The sequence below is a fragment of the Podarcis pityusensis genome, assembly GCF_964106645.2.
Source record: "Podarcis pityusensis genome assembly, chromosome: 5".
In the NCBI taxonomy this organism is placed as follows: Eukaryota; Metazoa; Chordata; class Lepidosauria; order Squamata; family Lacertidae; genus Podarcis; species Podarcis pityusensis.
In genome coordinates, this window is record NC_138032.1 from 20,451,996 (window position 1) to 20,477,703 (window position 25,708).

The 25,708-nt window shown below is 40.7% G+C and overlaps 1 protein-coding gene across 3 annotated transcripts in view; it reads right to left on the minus strand.

Annotated features, from left to right (window-relative positions):
- The window catches only part of RSRC1 (arginine and serine rich coiled-coil 1), a 161,430-nt gene that overhangs the window by 10,139 nt on the left and 125,583 nt on the right, over positions 1 to 25,708 (minus strand). For 2 of the 3 annotated variants that reach the window (XM_081008253.1, XM_081008254.1), the window contains exons 7-8: positions 25,002 to 25,070; positions 15,242 to 16,866 (exon numbers count right to left, since the gene is read on the minus strand). In XM_081008253.1, the coding sequence (XP_080864379.1) occupies positions 16,397 to 16,866; positions 25,002 to 25,070 (539 nt within the window). In that variant the 3' untranslated portion in view covers positions 15,242 to 16,396. Of the gene's footprint in view, positions 1 to 15,241; positions 16,867 to 25,001; positions 25,071 to 25,708 lie in introns of those variants that run through there. The other variant, XM_081008255.1, reaches the window with a different exon arrangement.

The following is a 25,708-nucleotide window of genomic DNA, read 5'->3' on the forward strand; positions in this document are numbered from 1 at the left end:
ACTCTGCAACTGCTGACAAAGAAAGCCTGTAAAAGAATGCAGATGTATAAGAAATGCAGATTTACAGAAAACTACTACTACTCTGTGCCATGACCCCAAAGTAGCTCAAGGAATCCTTGATCTCCCTACACTATTGATAGCTTACAGCTGGATTCCCAGCAGAGATAACAAAATCAGTGTGGATTACAAAATACTTTGACTCTTCTGATAGGTGCAGTAAATGTTCTTGTTTTGGTTTCTTGTGCAGTTTTTGCTATGTATGATAGATTAATGTTTACTGATTTTTTAAAAACATGTTTTGGGGATTTGTGTTTGTTTCAGTACTAGAACAGATCCATCTTGAAAAACGGGGAAAGTGGAATACAATTTCATTATCTGCCTAAGGGGTCACTCATAGCTACAGCCTTAAGTCTCCGAAGAAAAGCTTAGGATACAGTTAACATGGAGATTCAAATGCTCGCTTCGTGCTACTAGTTATCTTCACTGTTATTTGTAAAATTCCCTTTCTCAAAGAAATTACCATTAAGAATCACTTGGAGTCAATCTGATCTTGTTCATACAGATGAACAAATTGACAAGTTGTTGTTGTTGTTTTATACCCCACCCATCTGACTGGGTTACCCCAGCCACTAAGAGCAACTTCCAACATATATAAAAACATTAAAATAGTATTTTTTTAAAAAAAGAAAATCAGACAAACAACAGTTGGCTCATTTCCCAGTGGCTGCTGTTTATTTCATAGCAGGTAAGGTCCCCTGGATGGTTAAGTCCGGTCAAAGGCGACTCTGGGGTTGCGGCGCTCATCTCACTTTTCAGGCAGAGGGAGCCAGTGTTTGTCCACAGACAGCTTTCCGGGTCATATGGTCAGCATGACTAAACCGCTTCTGGCACAACGGGACACCGTGATGGAAACCAGAGCGCACAGAAACACTATTTACCTTCCTGACGCAGCGGTACCTATTTATCTACTTGCACTGGTATGCTTTTGAACTGCTAGGTTGGGTAGCAATTTCCCAGGGGCTACTGTTTATTTCATAGCATTCCATACCAGAATAGACACTGCAATACAGAGAGGTTGGGATAATATTTTATATATGTAATGTTTATTTTTTATTTTAAATAAAGCAAACATTAAACAAACAGATGCTCCGGCGAGGGAATCATAGTTCATTGCACACAGAAGGCCCCAGATTTAATCTTTGGCATCTCCAGTATGATACCAAGTGGCTGGAAAGGAGTCTGCTTGGAACCCTGGACAGCTGAAGTTGGTCAGTGGAGGGAAAGAAAGAAAGAAAGAAAGAAAGAAAGAAAGAAAGAAAGAATCCTTCAATTTTTATGGGCTTAATGCTTTCATTGCCCTGCAGCTGCTATGTTCTCTTAAATGCAAGTGCTCAGTTTGGGAGCTTTCCTTTTGTTGTGCCTCATCCAACCACAGAGAACTTATACTACAATCAAGTGTTATATAAATTTTGTTAAAATTCTTGATGTTAGCCTGTACCCATTGAATGTGTGCTGAACCACCAGGGACCATGGATTCATATCTTCCAGTTTGACTCAAATTTTGGGGCATTTGCCTCAAACTATGCTAGACATTCAGGTAGTAAAAGTGTTTAGCATTTAATATTCTGCTGTGAATTGTTTTAATTGATTTTAATACTGTATTATTATATTGTTGTAGCCCGTCTTGGAGCTTTATGGTGAAGGGCGGGTAAGAAAGCCTATAAATAAATAAAATGACATTTGAAATTACCACAAGATTGATATGACACAGGGAAGTAATCAAAACTTGATCTACCAGGACAATTTGTTTACAGAATATACTTAATCCATCACTTGATATTCTGATTAAAAATGATTGGCACTAGGCAAACAACAATTTGTACTTAATGGATTACAGACTTGTTAACAAATACTCAAACATAATTTTGTGTTTGGCATTACATCCCACCACTTGTGTACCAGATGCCAGTGACCTCAAAAATCTTATGGAAGGCAGCAATTGTGAAGTCTGCAGATGTCATAAAATAACTGAAAGTAAGAATCGGATATACACAGTAGATGGTGATAACAGGAGAAATCAGAACAATTGTTACGTTTCTCCTCTGCTAATGCAAATAATCTTAACGAGCGTTTCCTCTGACCTCCATGCAGTATCCCATGTGCTACAAAAACAGAGCTTTTCACTCTTGACATCAGCCCATCTTGCCTATCTTAAATTAGAAATTATATTGGTAAGAAACCTTGAAAGCCCTGGCAAAAGGTGTAATAGCAAATGAACATTAGCTTCAGATATAAGGAGGAAAGTTTGGCATCAGAAATATCCCCTTGCCATATGGGGAAACATGTTAACTTGAATTTGCTATTATTGAGTGGGAGATCAGGAGAAAAGAGAAAGAAAAGACAGAAATGGAAGAACAATGAAACTTGAGATAATTCCTTGTGACATGCGTAACAGCTGCCAAGGAGACAATCGTTTCACCAATCTCATAATACGAAGTCCTCTTAGATCCATCTGTAAAGAAATAGGTTGCTCTAGCAGAACAGAGCTGTGTGTAGCACAGAAGTACAAAGCAGAATGTGTAGATTATTTACTTAACTTAAATAGTGTTAAATCAGAAGATTTTAAAATTATGAAATATTTTAACACCACACCAACCAACAAACAAGCTATAAGCACTTCACATTTACATTTCACCATAAACTGCTTCCTTAAAATGGCTTACATGATTTTTGAATAACTTTCACACTTAGGATCTAAACAACCAGGAAACGAATTCCAGAAAAAGGTAACAGCCACTCAGAAGACATCTCTACATGCCTCTGTTACTCCTAAGTGACCAAGAGAGGATGCAAAGAAGAGGATGGTATTAGCTGAGTGTAGGGATTGTATGCCACCAAGTTAATACAGAGCCACATTTAGCAGCTTTTGTTTTAACTTCCTCTACTAGGGATGAGAGAAAATTTCAAAGTACTATTCTAGAATAATCACTCCATTTCTTAAGGCTGGGGTGGGGAACCCTCTCCTCCCCAACCATTAGGGTGTTTCTTTTAAGGCTTCCATAGGTGACAGTGGAAGCTTTTTAGAAGCACAATTGCTGCATGGGTGCATTTTCATATGAGGGTCTGCAGCTAAAGAACGAAGGGCATGTGCTGCCCCCTCCCCACCCAAAAACTGCTGCTCCTTTAGCTAGGCAATTAGGCTTGAAAACAGCTTTCCTTTGGAGCCAATTTGAGGCTTTTTTCAAGCCTAACTGCCAAGACCGAGAAGGCAGCTAGGGAGTAAGATATTAACCCTCCCAGCACCGTGGGCTGCAGTCTTCAAGAAGATCACCACCTTAGCCATTTAGCTTGGGGGGAAAGCTCCAATGTTTTCTTCAAGCCTAATTGCTTGGTGGTGGGAAGTGACAAAATATGTTGTGTGTGTGTGTGCGAGCGAGAAAGAGAGAGAGAGAGAGAGAGAGAGAAATAGGTGTGGGTGTGAATAAACTGCTGTGTGTTATATACACACTGTGCTATTTTTCTAGAAAAAGAAGTGCCAGAACTCAACATGAACACCTACCTTGTTCTCTTATAGTGGCAATGGCACCCACCTGAGAGATGCCAGAACTCAGTTCCAGTGAGCTCCAGCTGAAAAAAAGCCCTGGTTATATGCGAGAACACATATGTGTGGATTCTGTAAGTGTGCATGACCAAAGAAGAGGTGTACCCACTTTTTGCATTGGCCCCACCCAACACTGGTACACAGATCCCAGAAGGTTAGTTATGAAGGAATATGGTGTTTGCACATAAAAAGGTTTCCCACCCCTTTCTTATAGAAACATTATTTTTTTGGGGGGGGGGATGTTCAGTATTAACATATGATGTGTTCATGAAACAACTAAGACAGAGAAAAACATTTTTATTATAATTACAAAAAAACCCAAAACCATAAAGGCTTTTCATTCACAGAATGGCTTATTTATAGATGCCAGAGTGATTCATTAGCTTGGCAAACGTGGACCATGAGAACTACAGCAGAATTGTAACCCGGTTTTTAAAAGTGCAGCTTTTCAAAGGTTTTGATTCTCACCTCAGGGAATCAACTACGAACAATGTACAATTTTTTTTAACGAGTTCTTCTTATTTTTATGTCACAAAGCATTAATTGACCACGATTGATAAATATTTGGTGAACTTTTGATGATTTGATTTTTCCCATCAATGCCTGCAAAACTGATAATTATATCAGAAACTTTTCATTCGGCAGTCTTTGTTCTGCCTACAATCTAAGGGCAAGCTCAACCTCTGACCCATATACATGGAGGGCAGGCACAGCATGTGTAAAAGACTGTGGGCAAGAACCAAGGCAATTTTTAAATATTGTATAGCACAAAGCACATGTATAGGTGATTTAAAAACAGCAAATTATAGTGACAACCACCACCAGAAAACCAGCTTTGGAATGCTTCAATATTGCTGCGCAGGTACTAAACTGAAGGAGGTCAAGGATTAAACATTTGTGTACTGTATAAAGCTGGCCAAATACATAGTAGCCTGTATGTTTCATACTGCATAATTCCAAGCAAACTAGAACAATCCATGGATAAATCTATCAAAGCATTCTTGACAGAATGTGTACTGACAACCTGAACAATCAACATGCTTTGGCCCTAAAAATAGCAGGGTGGCTGGATGCATGTATAGGATGGGCATATAGACCTTCCTCCATTGTGCTACTAATGATTAGCATGCTGAGGGTGGATGGATTGTGTATCATGTTGGGTGTGTCTGTGTGTGATTGTGTTTGTCTGAATTAGCAACTGGGCTATATATGGCTCCATAATAGTTGAGCATGGCACTGATCATCCTGTCTTTGGAAGGTTCGCAATGTTACCTCAGCTACGATCTGTGCCTAAATTTGGAGCAAGCAGCTTCACTTGTTGGTCTGCTTCACTCAGTGATCAATCTACCACCTTTATATTACCTTTTTAATGTTAAAATTGTCATTTCCCCACTAGTTTTGAGCACATATTAGAATGACAAGCTTGATGTTATTCCTCTCTTTTAAATACACTACAGGGTGTTGCACACACATAATGTATTGGTGTATTTATAGGAAACTGTTTCTGGCAGTGATCAGGTAATAGTTTTTGACTGAATTGATTATTCACTGACAGTACTCAACTTAGCCTTGCAAATGCATCAACTATGTAATAAGGAACTATTAAGACCATTGATTTTCTGATTTCAATTGATAGCTAACAGGCCAAAGCTACACATCAATATTTGCGTAACTAATACCCAAGAGCTAACAATTTTGACAAATGAAAACCTCAATAGGCCAAACAGTGCAAATAAATGGAAATTTAAAGCCTAACCCTCAGAAATTTAAATGAGTTACTTATATTCACGATACATATTAGTCTACAGGTATCTCATGATGACATGAGTTAAGGGAATAGGCACATACATACATTTATTTTTAATCTAAAAGACAATATATAAAAAATGTAGGGGGGCCTGAGAAGAAGTTCATTTACTGCTCACAGCATCCAACCCATAACGTTTGAAGCCTTATGCAGAGATGTGCTGCAGTATTATTAAAAATAATCATCTTCCAGGTAATTATAAAATATTTAAAGCCTTCTCTAAGAACCATGAATTTAAATGAAACCCATAACTTGCCCAAGGTATTGCTGACCATCTGTTTATATAATTCACCTAAATGTTGAAGATGAGTTTAAGCTACTTATTCATGCACTTTAAGCACGTGGGATCTTATTTCCATAATTAATTACCTTGGGCTCCATTTATTAGAAATTCCATTGTGTTGCGATAATGACACAAGGAAGACAAATATGCCAGAAATATGCCAGAAAGCACATACAGTGGTATATCTAACTTGGGAGGACAAGGGCTGTATTAGAAATGTTCATGATCCCAATAATCAGAGGTTCCAGACAGTTCTCTGAAGCCAACTGGCAATAAAGCAGCTGCAGAACATCTGTAGACTCTTAAGGAAGGTCTTTCGGCCTGAAAAACCCTTTAAAACATATCAAACTAATAATATGGATTTATGTTTTCATCTTGTGAGGTAGCTGCGGGTGCCCCTTGCAGTTTCTACTAATCGTCAAGGATAACAGTGTTTTAACACAAAATCTCCTTCACAGCCCATTTTCTTCAGTTTTGAACTTGCAATCAAGCCAATGCTAAATTGGTAAGACCGCAGTCCTTCCAAAGCCAGATGTAATTTCACAAACAGATTTATGACTTTGCTGCATTAGGTCTGTGAAGAAAATGTTGTAAATAATGCAACTCTGAAATCATATCCTTTCAAACTGACAGCTATTACTTCAGATTTTCTGAAGCTTTGTATTTAAGGCCCACTACTGCTAAACCCTTAGTTTGTGACCATCAGCAGGATTGTAAAATAAGACCATTTGGCAGCTGATCAAGAACAAAGAACTACTAAGACATGCTTCTCTGCCTCCTTTGCTGGCAGGAAGATGCACCCCCCCCCCCCCCGCAATGTAAGACTGGCTGTAACCTTTAGTCAAAAACAGGCTTAATGTTAAGTCACACTTTGATAGTAGAGACAATGTTTTAACATAGAATATATAGATAATCAAATAAATTACAAACGGATCAAGGGAAAGTAGGAGAGAAAAGATATGTGGACTGGGTGCAATTCTCCTCTCATGTCAATCAATGCAGACCCAATGCAGTCCTTCATTTCCAGTGATATCTAGTAGTAGAAGAGCCCTCCTGGATCAGGCCACCCAGATCAGGTCATCCTCTTCTTACTGTGGTCAAACAGATGCCTATGGGAAGCATGCAAGCAGGACTTTGCAGTTCCTAGCAATTGGTATTCAGGAACATACTGCCTCCAACAGTGGAGGCAGATTATAACCATCATGGCTACTAGCCACTGCTAGCCTTATCCTAAGGCTACATGGTGGCAGGAGAATCTCTACGACTGCAGGAAAATGGCCTTCACAAAGAGGAACATTTTTTTGTTAAGCTAGCCGGCTACTCTGCAATGGTAGGTACATGCAATGTACAGCCTGCCCCTGACCTTTACTGATCAATAGAGCCCAATATTAAGGACACTTCTCATTTTTATAACCGTTAAAATGAAAACAGCGTTTAACAAATAGCAGAGGTTTCTTGACATATTGCCATTCCAGAGTTGCTCTTTTCTCTCTTTCTTCTTTTTCAGAACTTCAGCTTCACAATATTATTATACAAGCAATCTCACATCTGGATATATTAGAAAAACACAAACCTATAAAAAATAGAGGAAGAATAAGGTCTTACTGGCAAAACCCTATCATTGGTGATTAAAATATAAGCACGTTTTAATGCCTCACAAAAAATGTCCGTGATTTTTATAATGATGAAATTGCAGTTGGTGAATTATTTATGTCAGATCAGCACTTATTAAAATTTGTCCCTTTGACTTGTCTAATATTCCAAATAGTTAAACAAGCCATGATCAAGCAGCAGCACCAGGAGCCAATACATTAAAGATTGCAGTCTCTGCCCCTTTCTCACATCTGAAGAAAATTTGACTTTTTAGCTTCTCCTTCCAATCCAACCTCAACCATTCTGTGGTCATTATACTAAAAATAAATAAATAATGGTGGTCTACCATTTTGGCAAGTCAATCACAAGTCAAGTAATATGAAAGTACCACTCTAGAAATTGTTGCACAAATACCGCAATGCACTTGGCAAAGTGTACAACAAGTAGTGTTTAACGATATCTGCACAACAAAAGGAAACAGAAATAAATTGTTCCATTTGAACCAATCCAATACACATTCTTAAATGAATCAGTCCTTTATTGATTCCATCTCTCTCCCAATTTTACAGCTGGAGAACTGAGACAGATAAGTAACTTAGCATATTCATGGCAAATAAAAAAATTAAAAATTCAAGCACACCACAAACAACTTACAACAGAAATATTAGACCTCAGATTAGTTACTTGCATACTTATGAGTTGAGATGGAGATACTGATCTGTATCAGTTAGGAAACATCCTGTGAAATTTCACAGATGTGGTGGTTATTTTGGGACCAAGGACAATTCCAGATACTCCTCAACAATCAACTTGCTAACTTCTCTCCCCAATCAGTTCCCAGCCCATACTACCATACAAAGAAGGGCCTCAAGTTCTTGCCTACAAGATATTTCTTTCTATTTTTGATGAGCTCCTGCTAACTGAACCTAACATCCAAAACACCATTAAAGAAAAACCATTTGACTCTATCCAAACATCTTCAACTTGGCATTACTACATAACTGAGAAGGCTAGGTAAAATGAAAGGAAGTTCTGAAAGGCAGAGAAAGGGTGAGCAAGGAGGGGAAGGAAACTATGAAATGTCAATCATTCTTCTAACTACTATATGAAAGGCAAAATTTAAAGTACACAAGAATATGCAGTCTAATTAGCAGCAGGTCAAGGTGAAGACGAAGAGCTTGCAGGAAGGGATCAGTTTATTTTATTTTTTGTTTAAGAAGAAATCTTAAAATATAAAAACTGAAAACAGGTGAAGATTTTTGTTTACATATTGCCATGCAATTTTTGGCGGCCATAATCCATAGTTAACCACAAACAACAGTTGCCACAGAATAACAATAAGACTTGACCAATATTAGCAGCATTTCTTAAGGTATTTCAATTTTTTGGGTGCATCTCTGTTCTAAATGTTGCTTTATATTAAGCTGAATATCTCAAATAATGTACACGATATTAATTAATCCATTTGTCATAAAATTACAATAAAAGATGAAACATACGTAAAAGGAGATCACAGTATGTACCAGATGTTACAAATTCTCAAGACACTGGAAATTCAACACCAGGTGGTTATGTCGGCCTAATGAAGCAACATCTCTACTCTCCAGGGACATGAAGGGTGCAGTTGGAGGCTCTCAGATATTGCTTAAAATATGCCATTTGTTAGGCATTAATTGAACAGTTTGAAATCCTGCTTTTTGTATAGTGGAGCCATATACGTGTTTAATTTACACAATATCATATGGAAATTTCTGCTGAGTGTTTGAGCCTGCTTTCATTCAAGTTAGATACTTTTGTTACTTGAGCTTACAGTTGATCAACCGATTTTGATTAATGAAGCAATAACTTAACCATATGTTATCTAAAATTAAAATTGAATTTCTTGCAGAATATATATATACTATGTGTTAAAGGCCACACAGCCAGAGTTCAGGTCACTGCCATAACAATAAACTTCAATAAAATTAGCGGAACATAAAGTGCGACCTTTGGCAATCTCTAATGAACTTAAGGGCATCTAAATATATTTTCTTATCATTGAGTACTGCACTCTAAGTTATTACAGCTATGTGTGCCACATGGTATGACCTCATGCAATTGAATCCTCCTGTAGCAAGTTATGCCTAGTTTTCAATGCGAATTAAACTAGGGAACAATATGAGAAGTAACCATCAGAAGAGTAAAGTAAAATGATTCCCATACCTTGCTAAATTTAAATCTAAATCAGGGAAGCCTATATGGTGCCCCCCATGTGATGCTGGACTACAATTTCCATCACCTGTGACCATTGGCTATTCTGGCTGGGGCTGATGGGAGCTGTAATCCAACAACATGTGGAGGACACTGCAATGTCTGCCTCTGATCTAGATATTGTTAAGAATGAACATCATCTCAAAAGTAGTTTCCAAAAGTGAAAATACAAGGTAGTAGATGCAAGACAAAGCAGGGCCAGTGCTCCTCAGTTTCTTCCACTTTTCTTTGGTGGAAACAAATACAGGAGAAGCTAGATAGCAATTTAAATTCACAGAGCTCAATTAAAGGGCTCTGTGAAGCTCTTTAATTGCACATCCTTCCAGTGGCCCCAGACCAGCAATCCTCAGATGCAGATCCTTCCACAACAGTAGTCCTGAGAAGGAGTTGGAGCCACTCCCCAACCTTTCCTCTGTGAAACTGCTGGCACATCTCATGCGCTGAACCTTGAGGAGATCCTCCTGCCACTGGACTCTTGATGACCAGACCACAGACTCCTTGGAGGGATCAGGAGACCCCCAAGCCTTCCTCTAGGGCATGGGTAGGCTAACTAAGGCTCGGGGGCCAGATTCGGCCCAATCGCCTTCTAAATCTGGCCTGCGGGCGGTTCAGTGTTTTTTTATTTAAAATGCATCTCTGGGTATTTGTGGGGCCTGCCTGGTGTTTTTACATGAGTAGAATGTGTGCTTTTATTTAAAATGCATATCTGGGTTATTTGTGTGGCATAGGAATTCGTTCCCCCCCTTCAAAATATAGTCCGGCCCCCCACAAGGTCTGAAGGACAGTGGACCGGCCCCCGGCTGAAAAAGTTTGCTGACCCCTGCTCTAGGGAGTCCTCACAGCTTGAAACTCCAGTCTAGAGGAACATACCAGTCCTTTAACAGTCTAAGTGCAGCATAAAGCAGACAGGCTGCCATCCCTTCCAGTTGCTCTAAGAAACCACTGTGTAACTCCTGCCTTAGCTAATCTTGGTCATTATCCTTGCTTTGCCTACCCTAGTCATCTGTTACCTTCCCTTCTGGTTCCTGGCCTACTGATTTCCACCTTGTTTGGGTTATCACCTTCCTTTGGTGGTGGACATCACTATGGATCAGGACATCATGTGGCTCAGTCCCTTTGCCCATGAGCGTGACATGAGATCTGTAGATGCTTCATCTTGACTCATCATACAGAAGCTTAATAAAACATGCAAGGCAAGTTAAAGAAGCATTCACTCAATCCACGTGCTGCAGAGCATAATGCAAACTGACCTTGAATGTGCACATCCAGCATTTTGCAGGGAATAGTGATTCAGATGTGTTAAATAAAAGGAAATTTCTAACTGTTGTCCTTAATGTAATATGCTGAGTGTCCTTGTCCTGAGTTCTGTAAGTAGCAGTATGTGATCAGTTATTTAGCACAAAATTACCAGGACAGAAATGATATATTGTATACCTATATTCAGACCTTCCTAAGAAGCCTGTAGATTATCCGAAAGAGAACGTCCTTTTGAAGTAACAAAAGTATTTCAAGTGAAAGTTAAAGATTATTTAATGTTAGTGAAGAGTGGGTAAAATCCTTTAACTTATGGACTGAAGGAAGGAACAAGAAAAAAGTCAGAGCTATGAGATCACATTTAGCGGAAGTTACTGCATGAATATTGGTAAATAGTCTATAACACAAGCTACTCTCCCTTTCTTACACACATTGCTCCTAATAATATGTGTACCAAACAAACTTAAAATTAATGCAGTTTCTATATTCAACACATCCTGTAGAGTCTCTTAGCGAGCATGAACTAGATGGACCAAGAAACAAAAGATAAGTACAGTGGTACCTTGGGTTACGAACAGCCTGGTTAATGAACTATTTGGATCATGAACACTTCATCCCTGGAAATGAGTATTCCGATTTGCGTATTATTTTTTTGGAATGCGAATTTGTGGGCTCTGGCTGTGGGAGGCCTTGGTAGGCTGTGCCGTGGCCCGGAACTAGGCCCCAGCACCTGTGTGGACTTGATTCAGCCTCTGCTGCCGGGCTCTCACCGCGGGAGGCCTCAGTAGGCCACCCCACGGCCCAGAGCTAGACCGCGCAACCCGTGAAGCCTGGATTCGGCCCCCGCTGTCGGGGGAAGAAGACACCAGCCGCAGGAGGCCTAGGAGGCCGCACCGCAGCCCTCACCCCGCCCCCAAAGCCGCGGAAGCAGTGCCGGCCATAGGGGGCCCAGCAGGCCACACCGTAGCTCCAAACCCCGACGAGAAACACTTACCTAACCAAGACCAAGAGCGAAGTCCAGCGGTGAACCTGGTAAGAAAACAAAGTGAGCCTGGGCCGAAAAGCATCAGCCCTTTACTGGCCCTGCCCCCCCAGCTGGTAGCAAGGTGAGTGGCACCTGGCCAGGTAAGCCCACCCACCCTGTGGGAGGGGGTGAGTGGAAAATTTTGGGATTCTGCTTTGTTCCATTGTTTTTGGGAGTCTGCCTTGTGCCTTTGTCTCTGCTTTGCTCCTTCGTTTTGGGGACTTTTGGGGAACTCTGCCTTGTGCCATTGTTTGGGGGACTGTGTGGAACCCAGTTCAGCTACTTATTGATTGACTGTGGGACTGCTGACATGGATAAAATTAGCTGTGGGACTGCTGACATGGATAAAAAGGAAGAGAACCATGATAACTCTAAGAGGTAAAGAAGCAAATTATTTCTAAGCGTGAAAGTGGGGTCTGTGTAAGTCAGGGGTTGGCAAACTACGGCTCCCGGGCTGGATCAGGTCCACTGGGTCCTAGATCCGGCCCGCCCGGCCATTTAAGAACCCGCCACAAAGCCGAGACTCCTGGCGATGGCGACGGGTGGAAGAAGCCAAAACACCATGCCTGATTTACTACCTCAGTGTGGCACGGGGGTGTCTCTGCCAATCAAACGCCTCACCTGGTTTACCTCAGGGACGTTTGATTGGCAGAGACGTCCCCATGCTGCACTGAGGTGAACCAGGTGCAGTGTTTGATTGCCAGACCCGCCGCTGCTCGGCCTCTTCCTCCTGTTGCCTGCGGAAGCTCCGTCCGGGCAGTCAAGCTGGCTTCCGGCGGTGGCGCTGCGGCCGCCATGCAGCCCTGCATCACGATGGGCAGCTCCAATGACAAGAAAAGGTGCAGGTCTGGGTGGCACCGCTCACCTCCTTCACATGTCCTCCACTCCTTGTTTCGGGTAGAGGGCCAAGCTGCCTTTGCTTGCTTACTCACCCTGATATCATTAATATTATTAGTATTAGTATTAGTATTGTTTTGTGCCCCCAGAAGCTGAGCATGCGCACAGAGTTAGATGGTAGAAGGACAAAAATCCCCTTCCCCCTCTTTCTCTCTGCTTTCCCACCAGCCTTTCTCCTCTTGTTCTCCCTCCAAGTCAGGCCATTGGGGAAATAATAATAATCTTCCTCCCGCCGCTGCCGCTGCCGCTGCCGCTGCCCTGGTGCTACTACGGGCCAGAGAGCGGAGCGAACGAGCTCACTCAGCCTACCCGCTTCACGAGAAGAAGCAGCGGTGGTGGTGGTGGCTGTGGCAGCTCTTTCTCTAGGCGGGGAGGAAGCCCGTTTCGCGGAGGCACCGCCAGGCCTTTGGCGAATGAGGCAGGTGGCAAACCGAGGAGGCGGCTGGGGCTGGGATGGGTGGAGAGGACTCCTTGCCCCCCTCGCCTCTTCTTCCAGCTCCCTCCTGGTGCCGCTTCTCCAGAGCTGCCATCCCTCCTTTGCCTCGGCCGTTGTCTGCATACTTAACTTGCCACCATTTTCTCTGTGGGGTGATTGTGGGTCTTGGTGTGTGTGTGTTTTGGGGGGTGGCGGGAGGATGAGCAGCGTGGTGGTGGGTGAGCTAGTCTGTTGAGGAGCCTTGCCCACCCCGATTTAATGCACACTATTTTGTTTTGTTTTATTACGCCTGCCCTTCCCTCGCCCCATTCTTCCCAGTGTGCATAGGAATTTGTTCATTTCCCCCCAAAAAATATAATCCAGCCCCCCAACAAGGTCTGAGGGACAGTGGACCGGCCCCCTGCTGAAAACATTTGCTGACCCCTGGTGTAAGTGATCTGGCAACGCAGTTTGGTATGGCCAAATCTACAATTTGTACCATCTTAAAAAATAAGGATGCCATTAAGGGGGCCAGTGTTGCAAAAGGTGTTAAAACACTCACAAAGCAACGAACACAGACAATGGAAGAAATGGAAAAACTGCTTTTAATATGGATAACCGAAAAACAGTTGGCCGGTGACAGCATTTCTAAAAGCACAATTTGTGAAAAAGCTTTACATTTGCATGCCGACCTCATCGCAAATGCCCCTGGAGCAAGTGCTGAGGTTGAGAGTTTCAAGGTAAGCAGAGGGTGGTTTGAAAATTTTAAGAAGAGAACTGGCATCCACAGTGTTGTGAGACATGGTGAAGCTGCCAGTGCCAACCAATTAGATGCTGACCGATTTGTTTTGGAATTTAAAGATTATGTTGAGTCACAGGGCTTCGTTCCCCAACAAGTTTTCAACTGTGATGAGACAGGCCTCTTTTGGAAGAAAATGCCGAAGAGGACCAACTTCACAAAAGAGGAGAAAGCATAAGCCCATGAAAGATAGGCAAACCCTTTTATTTTGTGCAAATACAAGTGGAAATTTTAAGTTGAAGCCTTTGCTAGTCTGTCATTCTGAGAGTCCCAGGATATTTAAGAAGAACAATGTCATAAAAAGCAAACTGCATGTGATGTGGAGGGCGAACAGCAGAGCTTGGGTAACAAGACAATTTTTTATTGAGTTTGGGCCAAGTGTGAAAAAATACCTCCAGGACAAAAATCTTCCAATGAAGTGCCTGTTTCTTATGGATAATGCTCCAGGTCATCCTCCAGGCTTGGAGGGTGAGTTGTTGGAAGAGTTTGCGTTCATCCGTGTAAAGTTTTTGCCCCCCAACGCAACTTCTCTCATCCAGCCCATGGACCAGCAGGTCATATCTAATTTTAAGAAGCTTTACACCAAAGCATTGTTCCAAAGGTGCTTTGAGGTGACCTTGGCCACAGAGCTAACCTTAAGAGAGTTCTGGAAGAATCATTTTAATATCCTCCATTGCTTACATATGATAGACAAAGGATGGAGAGAACACTGAAGGCAGCATGGAAGAAATTGTGGCCAGAAGCTGTCCCAGAACATGTAACAGAGGCTGTTGAAGAGGATGCTCTTCTTGTTGAGGAGATTGTGTCTCTGGAAAATTCCATGGGCTTGGAAGTGAGTGGTGCTGATGTGGAGGAGTTAGTGGAGGAGCACAGGACTAAGCTCACCACAGAAGAACTTCAAAACATTCTGATGGAGCAGCAAAAGGCGGCAACTGAGGAAATATCTTCGGAGGAGGAGAGCAGAGAAAGTCTATCTACAGCAACAATCAAAGAAATGTTTGCAAAATGGGCTGAAGTGCAAACTATTGCTGAAAAATATCACCCTGATAAAGCTGCTGTAAGTCATGCCACTGACACCTGCAATGTCTCACTTTAGACAAGTTTTTAAACATCGGCAAAAGCAAGTATCAATTCTTGGTAAGGAAAAGATCCAGTGAGTCTGAACCAGGTGGCAGTGGTGTAGGTGGCAGTGATGTAAAAAAAAAGCAAGGGAAGGAATGGCAGGAGAGGAGTCACCAATTGTGAATCTGGAAGAGGACCCCAACCCCCCATCCAAACAATGACTATCATCAGTGTAGGTAAGAAAGAAAAAATCACATTTTCATTTTTTTAAATCATCAATACTGTTTTATTGATTGTACAGTACAGTACATTGTTTATTGCTTTCATTTTATGGATCAATGGCCTCATTAGATATTAAAATTCATGTTCAATTGCTGTTTTAGGGGTTGTTTTTCATCATCTGGAACGGATTAATCAGTTTTACATTACTTTGTATGGGAAAGCACACCTTGGTTTAAGAACGCTTTGGTTTAAGAACCGGCTTCCGAAACGGATTAAGTTCGTAAACCAAGGTACCACTGTAATGAGGGTGCCAGGCAAGCCTCCCGGGGGAGAGCATTCCATAAGCTGAGAGTCATCACAGAAAAAGCCCGTTTTTGTGTTTCCACCCTCCAGACCTCTCGTGTTGTCTATGCAGGAGAAGACTGTAAAATTTTATGTAGGAAGGATACCTGAGTGAACACAATGCCTGGTTAATGCACCCAAAAAGTCTGATGCGCTGCAATCTTGGGACCGTACCACTTCATAATGTGGAGGTTGGTTCAATACCCCCAAGTCAAAACCTTCCTGCTCAGGAAAGCTAGTATATCAGGAAGAAGTGGTCTGGATGTGCCCTCATACCAACATGCTACTTTGATTTATCAGAGAACACTGAGCTATAGAATCTGCCCTCTGTGTTCTAAAAGGGAAAAATATCTACATTTTTTTTAAAGTAACTAAACAAATAGGACTAGCAGTGAAATTTATCTGTGTGGAAAGCTCCTGACCAAGGTCCTATCCAGCCATGCCCTCCTCTGGGATATGCCATTCTCCCTCCCCTCTGGTTTTCTTTTTCTTTTTTCCCAGTCCATCTTTTTATTTTTTTAAAAAATTTCTGACATTACAGAACTAAACTCAAATGTATTAATTCCACTCTTACATCTCATGACATAACAGAAAAACTTCATGAGCCAAGAAAGGGGGAGAAGCGTATAAACTAAAATATGAATCAGCATTTTAACAGCTGAACAGAGAAAGGGAATTAAAATGCTGCAATTTTTTTTAAAAAAACATGAGTAGATGGGTAAAGCATGTAGAACTGAAAATTTACAAACTAGTTAAAACCTGGAATCGCTGACTGCTCAGAAACTACACAGATGGACCGTGGGGATGAACAGCAGAAACAGGTAATGAGTGAGGCGGTTGCATTGTCCTAGATGCTTCCCATTCCACCAGTCTCCAAAGAAAGCCTGATATTAATTAGATATTGAGCCAGGCTAATGCTGGCTGCAGATCCAGTTATGGTAACCTGCCTGTCAGTAGATCCTTCCACTGGATTGGCAATTTTGATCTGCGCCCCAGACATCTGGCGAATCTCATTGATCTTGGCGCCTTGACGCCCAATGATGCATCCAATCAGATCATTTGGAATGGTGAGTTCATGAGAAATAGTTTGAGCTGATGCATCCAAACCATGGAATCCAGTGTTGCCATGAGACATTGGAAAGTGTGACTGTTGCATTGCCAACTGTTGCAGCTTGGTCAGATCTGGCTGTGGAATGGCATACTGTCCTTGAATGGTATAGGCCTCTTGAGGTGGTCCCTCCAGGTCAGAGTTGAGGCACACTGATGGGGTGGTGTGGAGGTTACTTGCACTGCCGCTGCTGTACCTGTCCTGACCGCCTGCAAAGATGACAGGAGAACTGGATGGCTTGGGTCGGTAGGGGATGGTGACACCCTTTAGGGGAGACTCCAGCATGACCACACATAACTGCCTCCCCTCTGGCTTTCTGACCATCTACTGCAACCATGCATAACAATGCCCACTGAACTGTTTCTGGTGCCCCTCTTAGGGTTTTTCTTTTCTTTTTCTTTTTTAAAGGAATTCTACAAACTTTGGGTCAAGCCTGCTGGTGAATGGAGGCTGCAGAATGGGGGGTAGCAAGACTGAATTCTCTTCAATATAAATAAAATAATATTCTCTGAACTAAGTATCAGACAGAAGGCTGCATTAGAATCCTGCTAGTTCCAGCCATTCTATGTACAGGACACAGACACCTATCCCTATCCCTATCCCTATCCCTATCCCTATCCCTATCCCTATCCCTATCCCTATCCCTATCCCTGAAGGTGCATGCACTTCTGTAATTCCCACACTTGCAGTCTAAAGGGCTGTCACATGGAGGTTGGAGCAAGCTTGTTTTCTCCTGCTTTGGAGGGTAGGACCCAAACCAATGGATTCAAGTTACAAGGCGATTCCCACTAAACACCAGGAAGAACTTTCTAAAATTAAGAGCTGTTCAACAGTGGAACAGTCTCCCATGAGAGGTGGTGCACTCTCCTTCACTGGAGGTTTTTAAACAGAGGTTGGATGGCCATCTGTCATGGATGATCTAGTTGAAATTCCTGCATTGCAAGGGGTTGGAATAGAAGACCCCTGGGGTCCCTTCTAACTCTATGATTCTATGACAGAGTACAGAAGCACCTTGATGAGTCATTTCTATCTGCAGAATGGAACTAAAAATCACCTTACACCACAGGTCTCATTGTCAGAATAACAAAGAGAATGGTGCGTTTAAAAACTTACATATTACACAAAGCATTAACTGCATGAATGATACAGATTGCAACTGGAATGTCCATACTCTCCAGATTCTTAATTTCTGACTTAAAGAAAAAACATCCTAAAGGTGCTAGATGCAGCCCTTCAGTATTGTATTAAAGATCTTACCATATGAATCTGAAACAATATTTACAAATGTTACTTATAAATATTTTGAAACTACAGTTATCTTCCCTAAAGAACAATTTGGTAAACATTCTGCTGATTTGTACTCACCCTTTCTTTCTGCTCACGTGGGCTTTATTTCCAAGCCTATTCAATATAATGTTTTCCAAGCAGGGACCATGTGAATTGTTCATATAAATGGAGCAAATTAAACTGTCTCCACATATATCCTATCACATTTGTAGCCCTGATTTCTCTCCTTAACACGTGGCCAAGACAGCGTATTATCTCCCTGCAGAGGTTGACCTCAGGATATTAGATTCTGCCACACAGCTCTCTTGTACTAAACTGAGGGGAAACACTTAATCACCCCTGCCTTTTCAGGGAAAAATCAACTTTAAATTTGCCATGATGAAAAATCAATAAAGCAGTAATTGCTTGGCTTATCATTGTGTGGAGGAACAAATTGGGAAGCGAAGCTTAGCGTCCACACAGATTTCAGTGAAACACATGGAGTTTCAGGATCACTAAGCTAGAAAAGGGAAAGGTCTCAGAGCGATAATTAAATCTACTCATGCTGATTTTCTGCCAAATTTATTTCCCAAGTGTATATAAAATGTTTCACTGCTTACTAGCTAGGCATAACTAATCAATTCAACACTGGGCCAACACACATGAGAAACAAAAATGCAAATTCAAGAATGAAGGCATCAGGATAACATATTCATTTAGCATTAGTCAATATTATTTCTTGAATTCAAAGAAACGAGTCCTTATTTCACTCTACCCCTTTGATATTTAAGATCACTTTTACAAATGTCTTTTCCCTATAATCCCTTCTAAATCTTTTACACACTGATTCATTCCCGGTACCAAAATAGTGTTATCACTGTCAGATATTTTAATCATCTTTCACTTCACATTTTTCAAATTGTATGTTTTCATGAGCAGCTCCATTTTAATAAATCAAGAAAACTTTTAATTGTATTATGCATGATATATTAAAGTCAACCGTTTAAGCACCTCATAGCAGTAATCCAACATGCCTGGTTTTAATATGGAAAAGTACCATTTTCTTCTTCAGCAGTATTTATATTGCACCTTATCACAGTGCTCTTGTGGCCACATATTTAATTTACTTTGAGTTTGACTAGCCAGGCCTAGAATTTAAAGAAAATCAGGTCTGCCAATAAAGCTGTCATAAATCCTGATGCCATCATAAATAAAATTTAAATGCTGTTTTCAGTTAGTCCCAAATTAAAACACCCTCTGCCATTGAAAACATTCTTGTAAAAGTGGTGTATTTTTATTAATAGACCTAATTTTATGCAGAAAATTAGCATAGCTCCAATGGAAGTGCAATTTGGCTCTGTCAAATTCAAATTAGATGGGGGAAATCTCTCACACCTCCCCTACTCTGCTATAAAAATTATTTTTGTGAGGGAGTCCTTCAACTGGTTATAGGGACTGTGATAATTAAAACATTTAAAGTAGCACAAGCCCCCTTGTCTCTAATCTGTAGCTCAGGTCAGCTGTCTGTAAATTCTAATTTGTCCTCCATTTGTATTCATGACAGGAAAATGCCGCATATGTAACAGCAAACCAGCAGGAGGGTGTAGTGGTGGGCTTGGAGGTCAAATAATTTGATTTCTGAGCAGATTACATGTAACATCCAACATCTAATCTCACACCTGATTTGGCAATAAAATTATAATAAAAGTAATGTTAAGACACCATTACTAAGGGGCAGATAAAAGAACAACCTTTCTTCACGTGCTGGAAAACAATACGCTTCTTTATACCACATGTTTTCCTTAGCAAAGCAGTCCATTTCCAGAATCCTGCTACTTTCCAAAGTGCTCCTTTAAGACTTGAGAGAGGGGCAGGGCAATTTCTTGCATTTATTTTAAATACAAGGCAAAGCATGGGGAATAAAAGCTAAGCATCCAATGAATCGGTAATTTCAGTTACAAATCAATATTTATTTTCGACTAATAGTTTTTGCTGGCTGCAGAGAATTTATAAACTATATGAAGTTGTATCCAATGTTAGTTCTACACAGAGTAAGCCCATTAAAAATTATGCACATGACTAACTTAAATCCATAAATTTCACTGGGTCTACTCTGTGTATAACTTAGTTGGATACACCCTGTATTCAGATAAAATATGGCTAATGTGTGTGGGGGGGGGGTGTTTCAACAAAAGTTAAGAATAGTAAGACAACAATTATTCCTCATATTTCCTTCGGATATTAACTTTCATACATCTAGCTTTGCCAAAAGCACCTATAAGAATTTTGTGGTTATCTGGTTTACTTCCCCCTCCTACACCAATTAAATGATTTTCTAACACGCTAATTCCTTGAAATCATTTCAAAAGGTATTTTGGCCTCAATCTGGATTTCATTTCAGATTATTTTTCAAGCAAATTACATCAGCAGAATTCTTAATACTGACAGTATCTGTTACTGAACCAGTGGCAGAATTTGTTACAAAATTCAATCTTCAAACGGGGACATATTTTCAAAAATACAGGAAACTATTGTTTCCCCTACTGGTCAAAGTTCACACTGTAAGCTCTTTGGGGCAAATTACTTTTTAAAGAACTATGGCAGCCTTCTTTAACTTCTAGATATTCTGTCTTCTAGATATTCTGGACTACAATTCTCATGAGTCTCAGACAGCACGGTTGTGCTGACTGAGGTTGAGGCTGATTGGCAGTTGTAGTCCAAAATATCTGCAAAACACTAGGAAAAGGCTGCACCATGGGAAACACTTGGGAAAGGCTGCAACATGTACATTGATGACTATGTACGTTTACTGGCAATGCCAGGTATTGTCTTATTTCCTGCCCCACATAAATGACTGCAAAATCCTGACACACCTTTTACTTTCCTTGCTGGAAGGACTTCCCCTCATTGACATTCAACTCCCTCTTGCAAGATCCCTTTAGAGATGCCATACTCCCTCAAGATTGCCCTCAGTTTTACATACTGTTAATTTTAATTTCTATCTGCTTTGTTAATCTTTGCTGGCTCTGTTGGATAGCTCAGAGACAGAAACTTTCAGCAGTGTATAGTCCTATTGGTCACTTCCACCCAACCAACTTTCTGGGGGCTCTAAGGCTGGTGCTAAATTGTGGTCATCAGGTTTGGTGGTGGGGTGTATGTGTCTATTTCCTTTTAATTCAGTTCAGGATATGAGTGAAATATGCTTGGACTCTGAAGTGGTGACAGTAGGACCAATATAACTTGTGCCTTCCCCCAGATTTCTTTACATGCTGGATGACACTGGACACTGTGATGGAGCCATTACTTCAAGATAAGGATGTAAGAACCTGCCAGATCAGACCGCTGGCCCATCTGGTCCACCATCTTGTTCTTACAGTGACTGATCAGATGACTATGCCTAGATCAACAGCAGGACCTAAGCACAACACTACCCATTTGTGTGTCCTAGTAGGAGTGGCCGCCGAGACCATATAACACTGGTCCTGAAAGACCTTCATTGGCTCCCAGTACATTTCTGAGCACAATTCAAAATGTTGGTGCTGACCTTTAAAGCCCTAAAGGGCCTTAGCCCAGTATACCTGAAGGAGCGTCTCCACCCCCATCATTCAGCCTGGACACTGAGGTCCAGCTCTGAGGGCTTTCTGGTGGTTCCCTCACTGCGAGAAGTGAGGTTACAGGGAACCAGGCAGTGGTGCCCGCCCTGTGGAACGCCCTCCCATCAGGTGTCAAGGAAATAAACAACTACCTGACTTTTAAAAGACATCTGAAGGCAGCCCTGTTTAGGGAAGTTTTTAATGTTTAATGCTATATTGTGTTTTTAATATTCTGTTGGGAGCCGCCCAGAATGGCTGGGGAAACCCAGCCAGATGGGCGGGGTATAAATAATAATAATAACTACTACTACTACTATTATTATTATTATTCCACTTCTGACAGTGGTATAGAAAAAATAGTTATCATGGCTAGTAGCCTTTGATATGTCTTATCTTCCAGTAACTTGTCTAGCTCTCTTTTAAAGTTACTCAAGGTGATGACCATCACTATTGGTTGTGGAAGTGAATTCCATATTTTAATAAGGTGCTGCGTGAAGAAGCACTATGTGTTGTCTGTCCTGAATCTTCCAATGTTCAGCATCACTGGATGCCCTTCATAGGAAGCAATTAATAAATGAACTACTACTAAATCGTTTCTCTCCAAGAATTTAGTTAGTATCGTTATGGTTCGCAACTGGAGTTTCATTTACTCTCAGAATCAATTGTAAACCCAGAACAATACGGGAAATGAAGAAATCTCTGAGCAACCAGTATATAGCTCTTGAATAGATTATGGACTGCATATCACACAATATCTTTACTGAACTACAAATGGGGAAGGAGTATTTTGGACTTTTACGTAGTTTGGCTTGAAATATAGCCTTAATTTGATAGACATTTTTTGAAAGCCAGATAGCACACCACTTCTGATTAACTTCGGAATAAAGAATATAAACTTGTAGCTAGGAGTAAAACTGCATGTATCTTGACGTGGGAGCTCTGTGATAATCTTTATAAAAACTTAAAAGCAGCCTCAGAACAGCAGTGCTGTGGGAGGTATTTAACCCTTCTCTCCTACATCATTTTCTCTGGTTGAAATTTCCCACCCTCAAAAAAGAAAGAAAGAAAAAGAAACCCGACAACAGATTTGCTGTGGGGGAGGCACAATAGGATACCTGTCTTATCTCTCCTGTGGATTAATAGCCACTGGGCAGGGTGTGGTGGTGGAGAGAGATGGAAAATGAATGAATGAATGGCACAACAGGAAGCAGACTCTCCCCTCACCTGCTGCCCAAGCTCCTTCCCTCTCCCCTGGCTGATGTGTGCACAATTCTCCCACATCATCTGTGCTTTGCTCCTAGGACAGAATGGATTGGGAGGAGTTTTGGGCCCTAGCCTCTGTTTTCAAGTTGACCAGGCTCTGGCATCATAAAGATTCCACAAAGGCAAACAAATCACTTTCACGTTGAACAAGTTGCCCTGGGATCTTAATACACTCCTGATGTAACTTCTTACATGAAAGCTCCCAGACTTGAAAGTGCTTAATCACCTGCTGAGTACTATTGAGATGACAGACTAAGTTAGAGGAAGCTACATTCCACTTTGAAGTTAGGATGTCCATGAAGCACAGTTGAGTTATCCAGTTTTACTTTCACACAATGCCCTTTTAAATACTTTCCAATTTAAGCTTTAAGTCAAAGTAAAACTACAAAAACCTACCCAGATGCCTTAAAAGCATGCTAGGGTCTCAAGGCAGGGAAAATGCAGGTAACTCTTGTTCTCGGTTATTACTGCTTCAAGAGTAGAGGTACTGGCCTAGAGGGGGCAATAACTTTAGCAGTTTTATCTTTTGTCACAATGGACATTGCTAAATGTGAGAAGCCTATATGTCTATTATAATACATGCACACAGTGTATCTGGATAACTTAATTAGAAAATTAACATAAAAGAAAAGATTTTCTTCAGATGTAATGAGTGCCCAGTGTGCTTTGAAGTTAAAGGGAATAAAGCTTCAACCATTTTTGAATAGATCATTAAACTGAAAAGTTTATGAAATTTGAACATCTATAATCACCTCTGCTGCAGTTACTGAGAAGCAATAAAATTATTAGCTTAAAATCTATGAGGCTAATTATGTTTTAGATTTTCAGTTTTGCATTGCACATCAGGAAGTTCAGTATATTGTGTATATCAATTGCCTGTATATTAGGCATCTAGTTAGAGAAGTTCTCCATCATCCAATTTAACTATGCACACCAAATGCTGATATTTAGAGACCAGGAAGACTTGGAGACAAGATAGTCTGGCCTTTGGGATTACTATAGGCAGAAGGGGGATAAGCTCTCTCAGTATGTCTGCTTTTGTCGGAATAAAAATTACATATCCCAATTCACTGACCTCAAGTTTTCAGGTTGTATTAAACCAGTGTTTCATACAGGAAGTATTTTAAAGCTTGCGAACATATTTCTAGCACAAAACTTGTGGGGATCTCAAAAAGACTAACTGGAGAAAACAGAAGGCTACCAATGAATCAACCTACCAATGTTACAACCTATGGTCACTCCATAAAAACATTTTTCTATGTAATGAAGGCATGATTGGTAATTTTTCTTCAAGTTAAGTCTTCAGTTGCAGGGGTACCTTCTGAATGTTGAAAGCTCAACATTTTAACCTAAAATGCTATCCCCCTCCCAATAGTGAAGCTGCTACTAGGATGAGTAGAATGTAATCTTATGAACATCCATGGACATCTATTGAATATTGTATGGGATCTGCCTGCTGATGAGCAATTCAACTCCATTCTACACCATTTTGTTAGTGCTTCTCTCCGTACCAATCCATCAGAGAAACACTTGTCTACTATTTTTAAAATGCAATACACCAAAAGGCTAATCCTCTCCCCTAGATATCAGAGTTCTCCGTCTCAGGTGCTTGAACATGAAAGTATTTTTTTTTTTAGGAAACTGAGGTGAACAGCAGTATCTATAGCTACTAGTAGGAAACATACATGTGCACCCACTTGTAAATGAAGCTTCAGTTCTTCAAGAATAGATAATTATTACTGGCTGATTTTGGACTAACCTCTTCCCACAAAACTAAATGTAATGAAGTAATAAAATTCACACAACCCAACATTGTGTCCCATGTTCAACTTTACCTACTCTGTGCAGAAAAGCTGATCTCCATAATAGGTATGTCCTATGTTTTCTCTGGTGTAAAAATGTCTTATTTTCTACTAATCTGGAACTACTACTTGACTCTAATAATAAACTATGTGTTTTGAGCTATGCATACACAAAAGTTCAGTTTTAAGGATATTTTGGAAGTACCTTAACCATTCAGGGGAATAATTTGAGAGATACAAAGTACAAATGTCTCTCTTTCAGACTTGTCTAGTTATTAGGGTCTTGTGCTCTGTATATGCCAAATAACTGACTTGTTTTGGGTTGTACATATACCAGGGCTTGCGTATGTATCTGTATCTGTATCTATCTCTCTATAAAAACAGTACTTTTAGTTCATCTAAATTTAATAGCTGAATTACCTTCTTCCTTTTTCTTCTTTGCTTCTTCTTCACTTCTTTCTTTAGCTTTTAATGCTTCATCAGCTTTTGCTAAAAATAAATAAAATGCTAATTAGTTGTTCAGTAATTAACATTTTTGATAAAACAACTTCTTATGAGGGATGGTCAGAAAGACACTTCTTGTGTCCTATGGAAAATGCAATTTACTGTGGACACAAGAAGGGATTGTCTCAAGTCCCAACTTGTCCCTGTATAAAATACATACATGATGCTCAAAGAAGAAACCATTAGAGCAGCTGAACATTTTCCTTAGACTATCTTTGAGATATGTGGATGCTTTGAAGTATCCCACCACACATTTTCTTCCCAATACCTTTCCACTAGATAATAGACTGAAGCACTCATGGGCTATATGTCTCCAGTGTTTGGGCTCCATAAGCAAAGCATGCCATACCCTGGTGCCCCCTTTGCTACTGGTCTGCTGGATGAAGAAACCTTGTACTGCTTCCTGTTTCCTTCTGTAGACACAACAGAGTTTCACTTGATGGATCAGGGCCTCTACATATATTTTTCTTCAATGCAAGTCATAGCAGCAGCATTTAATTCATGTTATTACAGCATCTTCTAAGAAGAGTCTCCTTTCCTTTAGAAACAGCTTCCCTTATTACTTAATTATCTACAAGTTGCTCAACTGCAGGGGTTTTAAACACTTTACTACAGATGTTAAA